This window comes from the organism of the source record quoted next, unplaced genomic scaffold (assembly GCF_019419815.1).
Source record: "Pyrus x bretschneideri cultivar Hongxiangsu unplaced genomic scaffold, Pyrus_bretschneideri_v1 Contig4, whole genome shotgun sequence".
Taxonomy (NCBI): Eukaryota; Viridiplantae; Streptophyta; class Magnoliopsida; order Rosales; family Rosaceae; genus Pyrus; species Pyrus x bretschneideri.
The window spans coordinates 8,064,054-8,080,497 of NW_025999723.1; the positions used below are offsets into that span (position 1 = coordinate 8,064,054).

General features: G+C 36.8%; 1 protein-coding gene across 1 annotated transcript; it reads right to left on the bottom strand.

The window, feature by feature from the left end:
• Positions 1 to 3,092: 3,092 nt before the first annotated feature.
• LOC103937183 (patatin-like protein 6) lies at positions 3,093 to 9,734 on the bottom strand. Its single transcript, XM_009347101.3, has 3 exons — positions 8,272 to 9,734; positions 6,222 to 6,501; positions 3,093 to 3,938 (listed from the first exon to the last, which is right to left on the bottom strand). The coding sequence occupies exons 1-2, from the start codon at positions 9,433 to 9,435 to the stop codon at positions 6,232 to 6,234; spliced, it is 1,434 nt and encodes a 477-aa protein (XP_009345376.2). The 5' UTR covers positions 9,436 to 9,734; the 3' UTR covers positions 3,093 to 3,938; positions 6,222 to 6,231.
• Positions 9,735 to 16,444: the final 6,710 nt, after the last annotated feature.

Genomic DNA, 16,444 nt, shown 5'->3' on the forward strand with positions numbered 1-16,444 from the left:
AAATTATATAACTTTAACAAAGTGGTTTACATATTATATACATCAAGCTACGCGTGAAAAGAGTGACAAAGCCAAATTACAATGGAGATTAGGGTTTGATGATTGATCATTACTTTGTCGCATGCGTTGATGCAGCTGAAGCGTTAGCCCTTCTCAAAGGATGTGAATTTGGTATGGCTTTGGGGCTTTGAATGGTTATTGTTGAATTTGATTCCTACGAATTCATTTCCTCTCTTTCGGATTCGCTGGAAAATGGCTAATGGGAGGCCTACCCTACCTTAGTGAAAGTTAAAAGGCTAGGGAGTCTTTCTAGGGTTGTCACTGGTCTTGGACTCCAAGATCAGCCAAGATGATGGCAGACTCGTTGGCGTTGTAGAGAAGTCCGGAGATGTGTGATGTTACCTGGGTCAACAAACCCCCATCTTCGTTAGTTCATGTGGTTCACAATGATGATTTACCTTGTCCTCCTTAATGTTGTGAGAGCAGTGAAGAGGACGACGCGTTAGCTTGGTTAATGCGTCTTCATTGTAACTCCCTCCACTGCTCGATGTATTTCTCTCGCTTTGTTGTCTGCTTGCCTTGTTGTAGGCTCTCCGTGTTATGTTTGACATCTTTGCCCAAGTAATGAATCTCAAAAAATAAAAATAAAAAAAAATGAAAGGTTATGGGGAAGGGTTAAAAGGGCGGATTCACTTTTCTTTTCTTTTCATAAATAGGCCGGAAAAGTTGTTAAGCATAGGGTAATAGCTAGGGATTGGACTTTGAATATTTACTTAAAATGCAAAAGGGCAGACACTGCCAACCTCGCAATATACTTTTGGTTGAACAATAATTTGGTTCAGGTGAAACTCAATTTGGTTGAACAAGATTTAGGTGCATCCTTGAGTGCAATTTCTTGTGTATGACTAACAAACTCTAGTCATACGCGTATCATAATTGAAACTGTTCATATATTTGATCATCATTTAACAATCATCTTTTTAAAGAAATCAATTGAATTAGAGATCGTTCAGTGACTTATATAATCAAGCAAATCAATGCTTTGGATAACAATTAAGATACTCATGGTGAATCGTCTTTTTATTTAATACATATGGATTGCTATTCAAATGTCAGTTCAATTTTTTTTAAAAGATAATCTTAAAAGGTAATTATTGAACGATTCTGGTTATGACATGAAGACAACAAGAATGTGTCAATCGCAAATAGGTAGACAAGGAGGTATACCCCAACGAGGCACCGATTCGATTGGGTGGGTCAATGATTGGTTAAAATTTCATTAAAGCCAATTTATGCGGAGTAATATCGGTCTAATCAACCCTTTTGGCTTCAACTTCTTGTACTAATTGTGTTTAAAGTTGGGTAAACTGGATGCTTGCTTGATCATAAGTCCTAGGCAAATTGCTTGCCATGCATGTAGTAGTAATCAAGTGGGGAAGTTTGGGAAGCAAAAGTTGCAAAATAATTATGGCCACAGTGATAAGATGCCCACACTAAAGAGGCAATTTCAAAGAGGGCAGAAGCTACCTACAAAAGATTGAATACCACAAGTAACTAATTACAAACAAGTAGTCATGGTTTGCATGAGGTCCCAAAAGTTTGCACTTTTTCCTTCTTCCTTTTTTTTTTTGGGGGAATTTTATTGGACATCTTTCTTTGATCTTGAAAGATTTAGAGTAATACTTTTTGGATTCCTTGGTCATGAGATAAAGTGGCATGGATGAAAAACGAGTTACATTTTGCTACATATACACTTTTTCTCAATGTTTGCTTTTGGCCTTTTGATCGATCAAACTGGTTCCTCCTCAAACTTAATAGTTGGTCTGAACACTAAGGATAGGGATCGAAAATATGTGGCATATGTACTCGGTGAGACAACAAAAAACTTCTTCGTTAAGATAAGATGAATATTGCATATAATATAAACAGTTTTGAAAACTATTTATAAGCTTTATAGTTTCCATCATTCACAAATTATTAGACAAATATATATACTTAGGAATGAATGGATGAAATACGCTTGAGGGAACTTTCAAATGATACCTTGAAAGGTTCCACTTGTAAGTCGTAGCAGAGTCAACATGGGGTCATTGGTTGTCTATGACCTCAGCAACTTAAACAACCCATGTATATTTGTATGTATTGCTTTTGATCCTATAAACAGTTACAACAAACTAAATTACAACCTCCTAGTCCTACTTCTTATATATTTTTTTCTATCATCCATGTTCCTTTTTTCTTTTCATGTGTGTGACTCTATAGTGTGCACTAGATGCTTGATGAAATACCTCAGTTGACAACCCTTTACAGTCTTCAACATTACTTTACAATTTCCTGTGACAAGCCTTTACATATCATATAGTAGTTGGCATAAAGCCTTCAACGTGTGTTGCAAGGATTGACATGCCTCCTATCAGGTGCTCAAGGAACGATCCAATGAAGTTCTTTTGGTTGAAATAATGATCCAATTATTTGAAAATTCTGGCTCTGCTACTGCTTATAAGTCCTTAATTTAGTGTCTTTGCAGTCCATTTGTAGTGTTTTAATAGTACCTTTGTACTAACTAATTGATTGGTCAAGTTCTTATTGTAAAAATGGAGTCCAAAATTTTTTAGAACTTTAAAGTCTCCAAACTTAGAAAAAGAGAACTCGATGTATGAACCAAAAATATGAAACACATATATATATATATATATATATATGTTAAAGGTAGTGGATTCTGATGTGGATAGTAATTGTGAGTGAATATTTGGGTCTGAATAGAATCTTCACTTTCATTCTATTAAAAGTAGTGAAAGAATGTGTTCATAGCAGCCGCGCTGACCCTTCTCCATGAAGCATACACAAAAGTAACTCATGCGCAGATACATCATGACTAAAACGTTTCAAACCCGCCAACCCTCTCCATCTATTCTTTAAAGTCAATAATGCCACAAAACTTTATATGGTGCGGGTATACCGTCAATATAGCGTCCCATGTCAATCAAATAGCGTATTCATTCCATATACGTCTTCCTCAAAAAAAAAACAGAAAGTCAAAAGCATGAAAGCTAACTCAAGAAAAAGTGAAGAACTCCACAGCCACCAGAACAAAACAACCAAACCAAACACTTGTTTAAATTACAAAAATGTACACAGCTAAGAGAAGAAGAACAAAAGTGGAAATTGCTTTCTTTAAATAATTCTGCGACTTCAAATATTATACACTTGAACATGCAGGAAAAACCAAAGAATACTACTTTTCTCCCCCAACCCCAGAAAGCTCCAACAACTAGAAAGCACCCCACCCCACCCCCAGGAGAGAAAGATATGGTCAGTTGCTTCAAAATTATAACCCACACCACACCTGAAAAACTACTTTTCCCACCCCACTACTATATATATATATATATATATATATTCAATGAGAAAATAAAAACAAAAAGCCAAAGGCAGACAAATAGCTTTGACTATTTTTTCAATTCTGGGTACCACCACCGGCCACCACCAACCACCACCCCTCAAGTTTCTTGAGATAAGGATGAAAAGACAGGAAATGGAAAAACATCTAGGGGGAAAAGTGAAAAATATAAGAAAGAAAAGGGTATGGGACGAAATAACAAACATGGAAGCAGATTTTCCCACCCATGATGAGTACTCAATTTTTGAAACTGAATATATGATACCTGATTCTTTTTTGTCTGTGTAACCTCTCAAAAGCTTTTGAAGCTCTCTCACTTTGGTCCCTTGACATTGAGAAAGGTTGAGAGTGGGAAGCCACAAATGCATGTCCTCTGGCAGGCAAAGAAATCCCCCTCAGATCTCTCCCCTCCCCCCACCCCTTTTTTCAAACTGGCTACTTGTCCTATTCACCTTACAAAAAAGTAAAAGCTGTTTGTGGCAATTTACTTTTCTCCTCTTGTTTTTTCTTCCTTCCTTGATGATGTCTCTCTATTCTCCTGCAATATATGGGACAAAATATTTATTGTCATGATTCACTTCTACAGGTAAAAACATACATTGAATTGCATAAAGATATATGATTTGCATTTGCCAAGGGGCTTCAATTTTTCAAAGTCGGGTTAATATCGAAAGTATACTGTTCAAACTAAATGAAGTTAAGGTTCCGTGCTCAAACCAATTGGTAATAGTAGGAATGACTCAACACCTTATAAGCCGTTACAAGATTTCTTAACTTTCTTATGTATGACATTTCTTCTACGTACTCATACAAACTTCCAGTACGACTTGGAAAAGTAAAGGAAACAGATACAACAGTTTGAACAAAAAAGATGATTGATGAAAGCAACAGTGTAAAACTTTAGAAATTTGACCGATTTGGCTTCTTTTCTTTTTTTTTTTCTTTTTTTTCTTTCCAGAAGTCTGTTAAAAGTTAGTTGGGAAGTGTACCAACCCTAACACTTGATACCCCACAGGTTTACTAAATGTAATTAGTCCATGTGATTTTCCATACAACTAATTATATAAGACTACTGGGACACAACAATTTACGACCGTTAAAGCATTCTAGACAATTGCCGGTCCTAATCCTCTAGGCTCTACCTAACATATTGGTCTTAAAAATGATTGATGAAAAATTCTAAGGAGACTCATCAAAATTCAGACTCTTCGTGAACTTTCTGTAAGCTCATGATTTTAGCACAATGTTATATAATATTGACACAGAAATTAACGTTACAAGTGTGAAATAACAAAGCGTCCATACAGAATCTCACTTTGAGAGAGTTTTCTTGGCATTTCTCATGATTGATTAAACAATGCCTCAAGCATATGGCCCCAGTGATTTGCACACGAAATAAACATTTCCATCTGTCAATGTTAGAATACGCTTCTCATCGAGCATTATAAAAGGTCATGGACCGCAAAGCACTACGTGTACACAATCTACAGACATTGATGCATCAGTGAAACAAAAAACCAGACTCGGTAACTATTTCATGGAAAATATTTGCTAATTTAGTGAGCGGCATTTAAGTAATTTTAAGAAGTTGAATGTTTGAGTTCTAAATTGGCTAGTAGGATGAGGTCTTCACCCAAATAGGCATGGTGTGATTGGGTAGGGCAACGACATTTGCAACACAGCAACCAAAACATTCACACTAAACATTTGCATGGCAGCATGACTCACAAGGGGGAGGGAAAAGAACCAACCCTTTTTTCCGGACTACGGAAATTGCCTTTAGAAATTAGGACCACAAAGATTTGATTCCCTATCAAATGACCACAGCACCCTCCCCTCCCATGCCTTTCCCAATTTGTGGATGAAATTATCCAAAATGTCCTTTAAAATTTTAGTCAACAACTCAAGTGTCGGTAGGCCGACAGCAAATGGGGCTCTAAGCATTCATTTTTTTTTTACCCTTGCTTTTTATTTTGGTGTCTTGTCTATACATAAACATATATCACAACAACAAACCGATGGTCGTAAAGGAGGAAGACCATGACAAGTCCAGGCCACAGAAAAACAGGAGAAATTTTTTATTGTGTCCGAAACACAGGTGGTACAACACGTGTTATTATATAAGATGTGGGAATTTTTATTTTTTAAGTTGTTAATTTTTTAACACAAGTATCTCACCACTTATATAGTGACACGTGATGTACCACCCCGTATACCGAGCACGGTAAAAAATCTAGAAAAGTTTGAGAATTTTCAATGCATACTCGTGACAAAGTTTCATGGAACCTAACATGTACCAAACAAATGATAAGATCGCATGTATGTAAACATTATTAGTGGAACCCATAATCTTTTTATTAATTAAGTTTACTAATAATAATTATAATATGAATCCCACCAACATTTTTTTTTTAAATTTGTTCATACTATGCACGCCTAGCATGATAAGATAACACAAGCAATTAGTGTCACAACTACAGAAGGTACTTGTTCTAATAATATTCTGACAACTAATCATATATATAACAGATCTACCTAATTTGATGATTTTACAAGCTTCAAAAATGACATAAAATGCACTAGTTGTTTAGTCAGCATGCGTCAAACGCAAATGCAGAACATGAGTCCTACTCAATTCAAAACGTAAAATTAGGATACATTTTAACCGTTAGATCATTGACCCGAGAATAAAATACTCTTGAGCACCATAGAGTTTTCGTTTATCATGAGATAAGTTCCTAATTGTTTTCTTCAGATTGATGAGGTCTGAGCACAACATAAAGATTAATGAAAATTCGTAAACAGAACAAAAAGCACATACCTTTTGAGCTCTAAGTTGTTTTGGAAGCAGCTTGCTTGAAGGCAACAGTGGGAGCTATTCTGCAACTCCTCCTCTGATGCTCGAGCACCAGTTCTCCGGCAAACCAATCGAGCTTCTCGAAATTGCTCAGCTCGCCGATCCTCTTACCGCCAAAGAGCACCGATTCAACATTCTTCTGTTTCAGCATTTCCTCTGCCACTCCTACCAGCTTCTTAACGTTGTTAGGACTTGCGTCTGTATCTACATTTGGCCCGCAACGTCCCAAGCTTGCCCCATTTGCCTAACATATTACAATTTAAACATCCAATTATTAGCCATGTTTTAAGAAACTAATTTCTAGATTGATCCAGACTTAGAAATTTAAGAAACTAATTCCAAACGAAATAAACAAGAATTTGTAAAAACATGCATTGTCGCATGTAATATTAAAAACCAAGCAATGCACAACTTTGGAAAGATCCAAATTGATGGGATGTATTGCTAATACAAAATGTACCCAACAGTTTAAAACAATTTGGATTTGGGTGGCAGCTCAAATTCTAATATAGGACCACCTCATAGATAAAATATGCCATGATGGAGAAACAGAATATGGGAAAAAGTTGTGGGTCAATGATAATAGCTTTTTGGCCTTATAATAAAATAATCTTTGAGATTGTCATAACTTCTCAATTTGATCCTGTAAATTTAAAATGGATAGAAATAGTCTCTTAGATTGTCCACTATCAATCATTTTAGTTTTTTTTTTGTTAAAAATCTTCGTTAAATTGAAGAAATCACTTGTTCAAGTAGAGGGGTTGAATTGACAAAAAAATGTCCTCAATTAAACAGAGATTATTCAAGGGATAACTAAAATGATTGACGACAGACAATTTACAGACCACTTATATTGACTTTAAAAAAAATTATATTACGATTAAGTCCATTTCATTTTCTAAATGGAGGGAAGTTACCGGAAGGGAAGTCCCACATATCTCTTTCTACAGTAATAAGATTAATATGTAGTGCAACTTAAATAGTCTGAGTATATATGGTTTAGAGATAATTACAACTTTCCACACAGTAACCCAGGTCAAGATTTTCCAACTGTCCACAGCAGGGCAAAACAAAGGCTGATAATTAAGGTAAAAGAAAAGGAAAAATAAAGTAAAAACATTATGGAGACTGCCCTAGAGGCAAGCTTCAAAGGTAATAAAATTTATACCTTTAATTTTCACAGGGAAATTCAATAGGATGCAATTGCAGTGGGACCAAAGTTGAAAAAAGCATAAAGTTTTAAGAACCAAGCCAATTTCATTTACTGAGACAACGATTTCTAGGACAACCCGTCAACTCTAGGCTTCAAGCCTAGTTGTAGTTGGTCTACCAAGACAGAAAGTCCTAGTCAGCTAACCGACGCCGGAACAACCAAAATCCCTTCCCTCCCGGTCCTAAAATTTGATTGAAAAAACAAAACCATACCTCTCTCAAGCTCGCAAGGACATACCCCATTAGTATACCGCCTATCACGTGACATCAGATACTAATAAGTGAGAAAAATACTTAATTTCCACACACTACCAAAGGTTAATCAAGCGCAAAAAATAAGTGTGCAGAAATCATTTTTCGGTGGTAAACACCGGGTTACATATTAGAATCCGCCCTTACCCAACCCAACCCAAAGAAAAATCACGTGCAAAACATTCAACCAAGGAAACAAAACATAACGGTCCTCTAATTTTTCTCCAATCTGTGCACCTGCAGCATAGCAAAACTTTGAATTGCAGCGCCCCCACGCGAGGCCAAAGGTTTTACGTTACAAAACACCCCGCATTTATTTGCATGAAAGCGAAACACATACCCCGGGCGCAAGTTAGCACTCTCTACACGCAAGTTAACATTACCCAGCCTGGCTAACAGTGTCGTCTCGTAGTCAGTGGCAACAGAAACGGCAAAGGAAACAACCCACCCACCCCCCGAAAATTTAATTCCGAGACAAAAAAAAAAAAACAATTAAAATTGGAATCAAATGCGCAGTGCGCACGTTAGCAAAGGTGTGGCGGTTTCGTACCTGAATGCGCACGTAGTTACTGCTCCCGGACTGACCAAACGCCATGGCGACGGACTGATCCACCAGATCGGCTGACCCGTCGCCGGCGATTCGGGCAATGGGCCGAGCCCATTCCTTGGCTCGCCACTTCTTCACTTGCTCGTACTCGTACCTCGCTTCTTCCAGAAACTGACCGCTCCCTATTGAAAGGACCATTATGTCCTCGACCCCTCGCACGAACGGGAACTCCTGCTTGTTGTGCAGCACGTGCGTGATCGCCGCCGCCGTCGGGTTGCTCATGGCCAAGCCGCCGTCCACGGCCAGGCACTTTGTCTGGTTGTTGACGGACTGCATTTGGACGGGTTGGAAGATTACCGGCTCGGCTGACGTGGCGCGGCAGACCTCCCAGAGGCGGAAGTCGTAACTGTCGGTCTCGAGCGCGTCGGCCCTGGAAAACAGAAACGGCGCCCTACTGGAAAGGTCGTAGCACGGAATTAAAACCGGCTTGAGCGTGTCTTTCAACGTCAGCGTCCTATCAACGTCGGCGAACGCCTCTTTCATTACTTTTTCCAAACCGGCCGTGGCGGACCCAGTTGAACCCGAGCCCGAACCGGAACTTCGAAAGAGGCGACGCATAAAACCGGGGGAGGAGGCGGAGGAGGAGGACCGGTTGTTGTTGAACAAGCTCTTGCCGTGATCGGAGAGGAAGCGCCACGTGTCTTCGGCATTGAAAATCGGACGGGCATGGTCTCTGGTGGCGAAGAGCATGGCCGCGAATATACCTCCGACGCCGGCTCCGGTGGCGACGTCGAAGTAATCGGCGATTCTGGCGTCCGGATTCCCCGATTTCTGCTTCAACGCTTGCTCGAGATACGCCAAGGCCTTTCCGGAAAGAATCCCTCTCATTCCTCCGCCGCCGTCGATGCTGAGAATGCAGATTTTGCCCCTCTGGTTTTTGATCGCCCCGAAGCCGTTTTCAGATTGGGGCTGAACGCCCACCAGCTGGACCGGGTCGGGTTTGGAGTCGGAGGCCGGCGTGGGGGACGGAGATACCTGTTTGGGAACCCAGAGCTTCTGATCGTCGTAGCCAAACAGGAACTTGCTCTCCAGTATCGAAAATATCTCGTAGCTCAGCTTATCGGTGTCGATGCTCGGCTCCTGCATTTCGGTCCGAGTTGAATTCATAATCGCCGCCGTCCTCCCCAAAAAATCTCGGATGATTAAAATTCGGGCAACCAAAAATCTGGAATGATTAAAATCTTCAGGCAGAAGGAATAAATTGCCTTCCAGTTTTATCGAAGTCTCCGAGAAGGAAAATAAAAGAGGGAATGAAGGGACGAAACGAGGTCGTTCTGGGGGTAAGTTCGGGTGCTTTTACAGAGCACGCCAACAAAGCAGCATGAAAAACCAGAACCCGAGAAAAAGCCAATGAATTGCAGAGCAAGAAGAAGAGAAGAGGAGCAAAACACACACAGAGCTCTGCAGAGCATGTCTGTTTTTTATATACCCCTTCAATTTTTTTATTAAATTAAATATATATCAACTGACAAACGACGTCGTGGTGGGCTTTTACCCTGGGGTGGTTATTTTAATATTTATTTAGACTGTTACCAGTGGGACGGGGACGGCTGAGGCCGTTGGTTTGACTCGTCTCGTTTGATCCGACGGTTAGAGAATCTGAGGACTTCTGTTCGTCCGTGATCAACGGTCTGTTGGGGGCTAAAAAGAAAATTTCCATCCTTCGCGCCCTTGTCGTTACCGCGTGGGGCCCCGCGCGCCACGTCCGTCTCGGTGAGCGAATGGACGCGCACTACTGCTGCCACTGCTGACACTCGCCTCCCGCTTCTATTTTCCATTTGGGTCTAAATTTATTTTTCTATGACAAATTTGACCCTGATTGGACTAGAGACGGCTGGGGTTGTGGGGGCCAGTCGTGTCTTACGTGCTGACGTTGTCCGGTCAATGGAGATTCTTTTTTACCTTAATACGACGGTAAATAGTAAATACCACTCGTTGATATTGAATATTAATTTATGTATTTAAAAGATATTGCCGGAAAAAAAAAATATATGAATTTCATTTTTTTAGGATAATGATATATTTTAAGTTAAGGGGATGAAGAGTTTGGCTAAGTTATACTTGTAAATGAAGAAGAATATCAGTAAAGAGGAATATCACTAGACAAAAATATTGAGTGGCAAAATATATATGCATTTGAAACTTAACGTCAATGCAAGTCGGGGATTGGTACAATGAGTTTTGAGGTTTTTCTTCAACATGCTGTGTATCAAAGCTTGGCATTTTCCCCCCTTTAGTATAGCTTAAACAGATAGTTTATTTGCAGTCTCTAGTCTCTAATTGTTATGTAACATCCCACATCGATCAACGGAGCAGGGATGATGTGCCTTATATGTACATACCCATCTCCATATAGCACAAGGCATTTTGGGAACTCACTAGGTTCGGGTTTCATTAGAATTCCGAAGTTAAGTGAGTTCGGGCGAGAGCAATCACAAGATAGGTAATCCACTGGGAAGTTCTCATGTGAGTTCCTAGAAACGAAATCATGAGGGAATGGTAAGCCCAAAGCGAACAATATCGTGTTACGGCAGAGTCAAGACTAGGATGGGTACATTTTATATTAAAAAAAAACAATGGTACATTTTATATTAAAAAAACAATGGTACATTTTAGATTAAAAAATAAATAGATTTTACATTAAAAAATGGGTACATTTTACATAAAAAATGGTACTTACAAAAAAAAAAAAAAAAAATAGGGATACATTATACATATAACAAAGTGGTACATTTGTAAAAAAAAAAATGGGTACATTATAAATAAATTATGGGTATGAATAAAAGGTTAAAAAAATTATGTGTACAAATAAAAGTTTAAAAAATAAGGGACAAAAAGAAATTAATATATGTGTACAAATTAAAATTTCAAAGAAAATTGGTACAATTTAAAAAATGATTGCAAATTAAAAATGGATACAAACTAGAAATAGAAATATATGATAAAAAGTTTAGCCATAAATATAATATATCAAATGTAACGTTCCTAACACTAAATGAATATATTTAAAAATAAAACATAATTATCTTGACATGTAAATATTTTGTTTTGGAATAATTAATGGCGTTTATTAAAATCGAAGAACCTTGATCAAAATTTGAAAAGAAATAAGGTTTTAATCAATTGAGTAGAAAAAATAAGGATGAGAACCTAATTTCTCTAACTTAAAATATTAATAGTGTTTATAATAATAAAAAAAAGTGTTATTATTTGCGTTTCAAAAATATTGTCGTGCACTTTAAATTTTTTTAATATTTCTACAAAGTTTGTACTTATGAACGAACAGTGCAGGATAAAACTTTTGAAAGAACAATAATAACACTGTAAATATAATATTAATAATAAGATATATGTTTATAATCTAAATAATTCGTAACGTTACGTAATATCATTACTTGAAAAATTCATTGGTCGACTGGGCTTGGAGCGTGAGCTCTGCTTGCCGGTTGGGTTGGGCAACGACTTGTTAGGATGGAGATGATTGGTGGAGGCCCGGAGGGAGTTGAGTCAGTTGACCGAGTAATCACCCGGACCATGTTTCGGTTGCCCCTCCAGTTACGCCAGATTTCACAAACCCTTTGATTACCAATAATAAAGGTCAATTTTGAAATTTTAAAAATAAGTGAACGCGTAATGAGGAGAAAAAGTCCATTCTGATTCTCAACAATCTCGAATCCAAATATCACCAAATTCTATGGAATCCAATTCTTCTAAATTTTAGAGTTGGATTCCGAAATTTGTATAGAGCCCCACTAGATTTATTTATTTATTACTATTTTTCGATTACCCTTACGTAAACATGTCATAAATCTGTATAAACAGCTATAATTAAAATCCTTGCATAGCCAGCCTTCCACCCAAGAAAACAGCCAGATGATCCTGGTTTATTTATCTCTAACTTGCAACATTGTTGTCGTCCTTCTACTAGAGGTTACCAAATGGGATGAAATTAATTGAACATGTTAATGCAGTATTTTCAAATACAAAGCACACGTCACATGTACGAAGAAGGCCAAGTTTTATTTATCCCTACTAATCTCTACTAATTAATAATACACTCATTGCCAGCCAAAATCCTATGAAATTACCAGTATAACTCTCTAATTAAAACAAAACATGAATAAGAAATATGGGGCAGAATGTAATTTCACACAACCAAATTTTGCTGTTTTTTTTTTTCAAAACCTCGTCTACATGTAATCCTAACATATCTCTAATTAAAAATAAAAAAAAAATAAAAAAAAAAAGCTTCCCACTCCTACATTCTCTACCACTCTCTTCCTCTCTCCTTCTATTTCAAAAACAAAAATAAAAAAATTTCTCACACACTGTGTGTGCCCATATGCTAGTTTTATATAACTACAATGTTTTGTCAACTTAGAATAAATTAATGACTTTTTTCATTGGAAAGGAACAAAAATTAATATTTACTTAAGGATAATGCTAGGTACACTAATGTTTTAGGGAAAATTTATAATCAATAATTTAAAAAAAAAACACATTAATAAACATTTAAATAATAATTCAATAATCAATACCTACGTTATTTAATTTATAAAATATAATTTAAATAGATGGTCTTCTACACATTGTCCTTTACTTATTTTACAAGATAGTCATTGCTGGTAAACCGTAAAGCTGCTGAATCAAATTCAACGCAGAAAACTGTGGGGGCTAATTGATTATAATTACGTGTAAGTAATGGGGGTGGAAAAGTCTTCGAAAACAGTAATTTGCTTATGGAATTTTTGCCCCAAAGGCCTGAATTAAAGATTGACTAGCTTAGTTAGGCAGAGTTCCCTTATGTCTCGGAGTTGACAATTTTTTTGTCGAATTAGGTTTATTCATTATTTAGCTGCTGATTAGATTCCATGGTGTATTATCCACAAAAATATCTGCGATTTGTTTAGGATAAGGGAAGAAAATAGTTGTTTGTTGTGGGGGAGAGGAAGGGGCGCGGCCAAAATTGGTAGAGACGAAATTGGGTGGGGCGGGTTTATAATTGAAGAACAAGGGGCCTTGAACAGGTCGTTTGGACCCTATATAGAATTATAGTACATCCTTTTAATTTTATTATAATTAGAATCAAAAGTTGATATAAAAATACTAATATACCCTTTTAGTAATAAGGAAAGCAATTACGCCCACCATTGCAAATATTAGAACTGTAACCACAAAACTCGTTTTGGTGTTATCGAATTCCAACTCCTTTTCTTATGGAAATCAACTCCGCAAAAAGTTGATCTACAAAAGCACAATCCCTTTTCTATAAATCTTATTACAGATCTGAGCTCAATTTGATTTTAACGTGTACTTAAATCCAATTTGATCTTCAACAAAGAGAACTACAAGAAGGAAAGAAAGGGGGAGAGCTTACTGCTTAGTGGTTACCTTGAATAAATGATACGATTGTCTTCGAAAAACAAATTGTAACCTTGTGTGAGGCTCCAACCTCTGGGTTTTGCTGGGATGGGAAGAAGATGACAAAGATTGGGATTTTTGAAAAATTTAGAGAAGTAACTGTTAATATCAGATGGAAAAATAACCAAAAAGCTTTTGAGAGGGCTGGAATTGTCTAGGTTGCTGAAGTGTGGCTTTGAATTTCTTTGGATTTGTTTTGTAAAAAGTTTTAATCATAAGGGTGTATTAGTACTTTATATATTAGATTTTAGTTATAATTATCATAAATTTAAAAGGGTGCCTATAATTCTATATAGAGTTCTAATTTTGGTTATTTTTCCAAATTTCCAAAAAAGTCTTTGAAAACAGTAATTTGTTTATGGAATTCTTGCCCCAAAAACCTGAATTAAAGATTGATTAGGTGCAAGTGGTCATTTATCACAGTAGTGAAAAGGTGTTGTGCTTTACATAACGGCGTGAGTTTGAATCTCGTCAGTGACTAATTTAACATCTAACTTACTAATGCTATTGCTCAACCCACAAACAAAAAAACCAAAAAAACCAAAAAAAAAAAAAAAATTTGCTTAGTTAGGCAGAGCTCCCTTATGTCTGGGGAGTTTATAATTTTTTTTATCTAATTAGGTTAATTGATTATTTAGTTGTTGATTAGACAGTTCCATTACGTATTATCCACAAAAATATTAGTGATTTGTTTAGGATAAGTAAGGGAAGGACATAGTTGTAGTGTTCCACTAATATTCACAAACATCGTTTTAGTGTTCCACTTGGCCTTTATTGCTTTGCTTAGTGCTTGTAAACTACTACCACTATGTCTTTCACGAAGCATGACATACAAGACTTGATCAAAATATTCTATCCAATTTCAAGCCCCTATGAGCAACATGGGTAGATGATTGTCAGTGTGAAGGAATGAACGTCATTATCGGTCATTCATGTTGATCAATAGTCAATAATCGTCAACAAAAGCGAGCAATGGTTGCTGTAAATCATTCCCCTCCATTTACAAATGACAATCCGACATGAAGTGAAATTGAATGATGATTATATGAGTTGAGCAGATACATGAACCGTTGATAATTGCGTAACTTGAAGTAATTGATGGTTATCAGTTTTCGCTATATCTTTTAAGCCCTAATGGTGTCTTCACTTAAGGAGTACATTATATTTGCCTAGGCAAGACATGCAATATGTACTTTTTCCTCGATAACAATATCAAAAACATGTACAAAATAGACTTAAATTTTCCCCACATTGAACCCTTTCGTCTTGTTGTTTATATATTTTTTTTTAACAAACGATAGTATCTATACTAAAGGGTGGAGAGTAGGTTAAGCCTTACAATGGACTTACCATAATAATGTGATTTAACTTCATATTTGGCGAGAAACGAACCTAAAACCTCTCACTTACAAGAGGAATATAATTAGACCGTAGAACTAAGTGGCTTCTCTTGTTGACTGTCACAACCCCTCTCATATTGCTATCCATACCGCCCAGGTCCATTTCATATTTATCTCTAACACATCCCTTCCTATTAGTTATAAATAGGGATGTAGTTTTCGCCTATACTTTTAACTTCTTGCACACCTCTCTCTATTTCTTACTGTCTAATTGAATAAATCAAACAAAAACAACGGATCAAGAGGGGGGAGCGTTCAAACATAACTTAGGATGGGGGAAGTTTCGAACCTTGAGACCCATGCGTGGAAACCCAACACATTATCCACTAGGATGTTAGATCACAATAAATTAATAAAACCAGAGAAATGTTAATGAGACTCTCTCAAAAGTGAGACTTTACATAGACTCTCTCCTACTTCATGTTATTTGCACAATGTTTGATGATGTTAACATGAAAATTAACGTAAAACTATGAGATGACCGAAAATCTATACTTTTAATAGAGTGCTCTTAACATTCCTCTACAAGCCATGCAATGTGATACATTTAAATAATATTTTGCCCCCATAAGTTTCACGATGTACTAGTAGCTAGACAACAGTTAGGACGACCCCATTGCTTCTAAGCAGATAGGGATCCATGTGATTTGGGTTTTGTTTTCCGTTTTGGGCCATTGTCCTAGTTTATTGGACATGTCATGCTACGAAACTTCACTTGACTAGAAATAAAAAGTAATGAGTCGAGCAAGTAAAAAAAACATGGGAGAAAAAGAAGGTGTGGAAACTACATTCATTAGTCAATCTATTTTCAGATATTGAATTATGAAATTAAATTGTGAACTCCAAATTTTAGTTCCATATAACATAAACGCGTATGAAGTCAGAGTCAAAATAATTTCAATACCCATTTCAAATACACATGGGGTGATGTTTTTACAAAATTATTAAATGCAATTGTCACACCAAGATAAAAGGATAATCCAAAACTAAAAGATTAGAAGAAATTATTTATCCCAATACAATGAACCTAAAGCTTTCTAGTTGAGATGGGTTATACATGTCTAATTGGCCCAATGTATATTTTTGTAATTAGCATGAACCTAAAGCTCATGCTAATTACACATTACTTTTTAAACAGAAGTGAGAGATGTATCCAAAACAACTAAGAGATGCATCCGATCATTGCTCGGTATTGGGGACAAGTCCTCTTCAAACATAAGTGACATATATTTGACGAAGTACGGGACTCGTTGCTTTGGTTGGCACCTCTTCTGGACGAGATTGCGAAACTGAAA

Coding starts and splice junctions, on each gene's coding strand:
- LOC103937183 (XM_009347101.3), bottom strand. CDS start 9,435: ATGAATTCAACTCGGACCGAAATGCAGGAGCCGAGCATCGACACCGAT. Junction 6,502..8,271: donor GTAACTACGTGCGCATTCAG/GTACGAAACCGC, acceptor GTAATATGTTAG/GCAAATGGGGCAAGCTTGGG.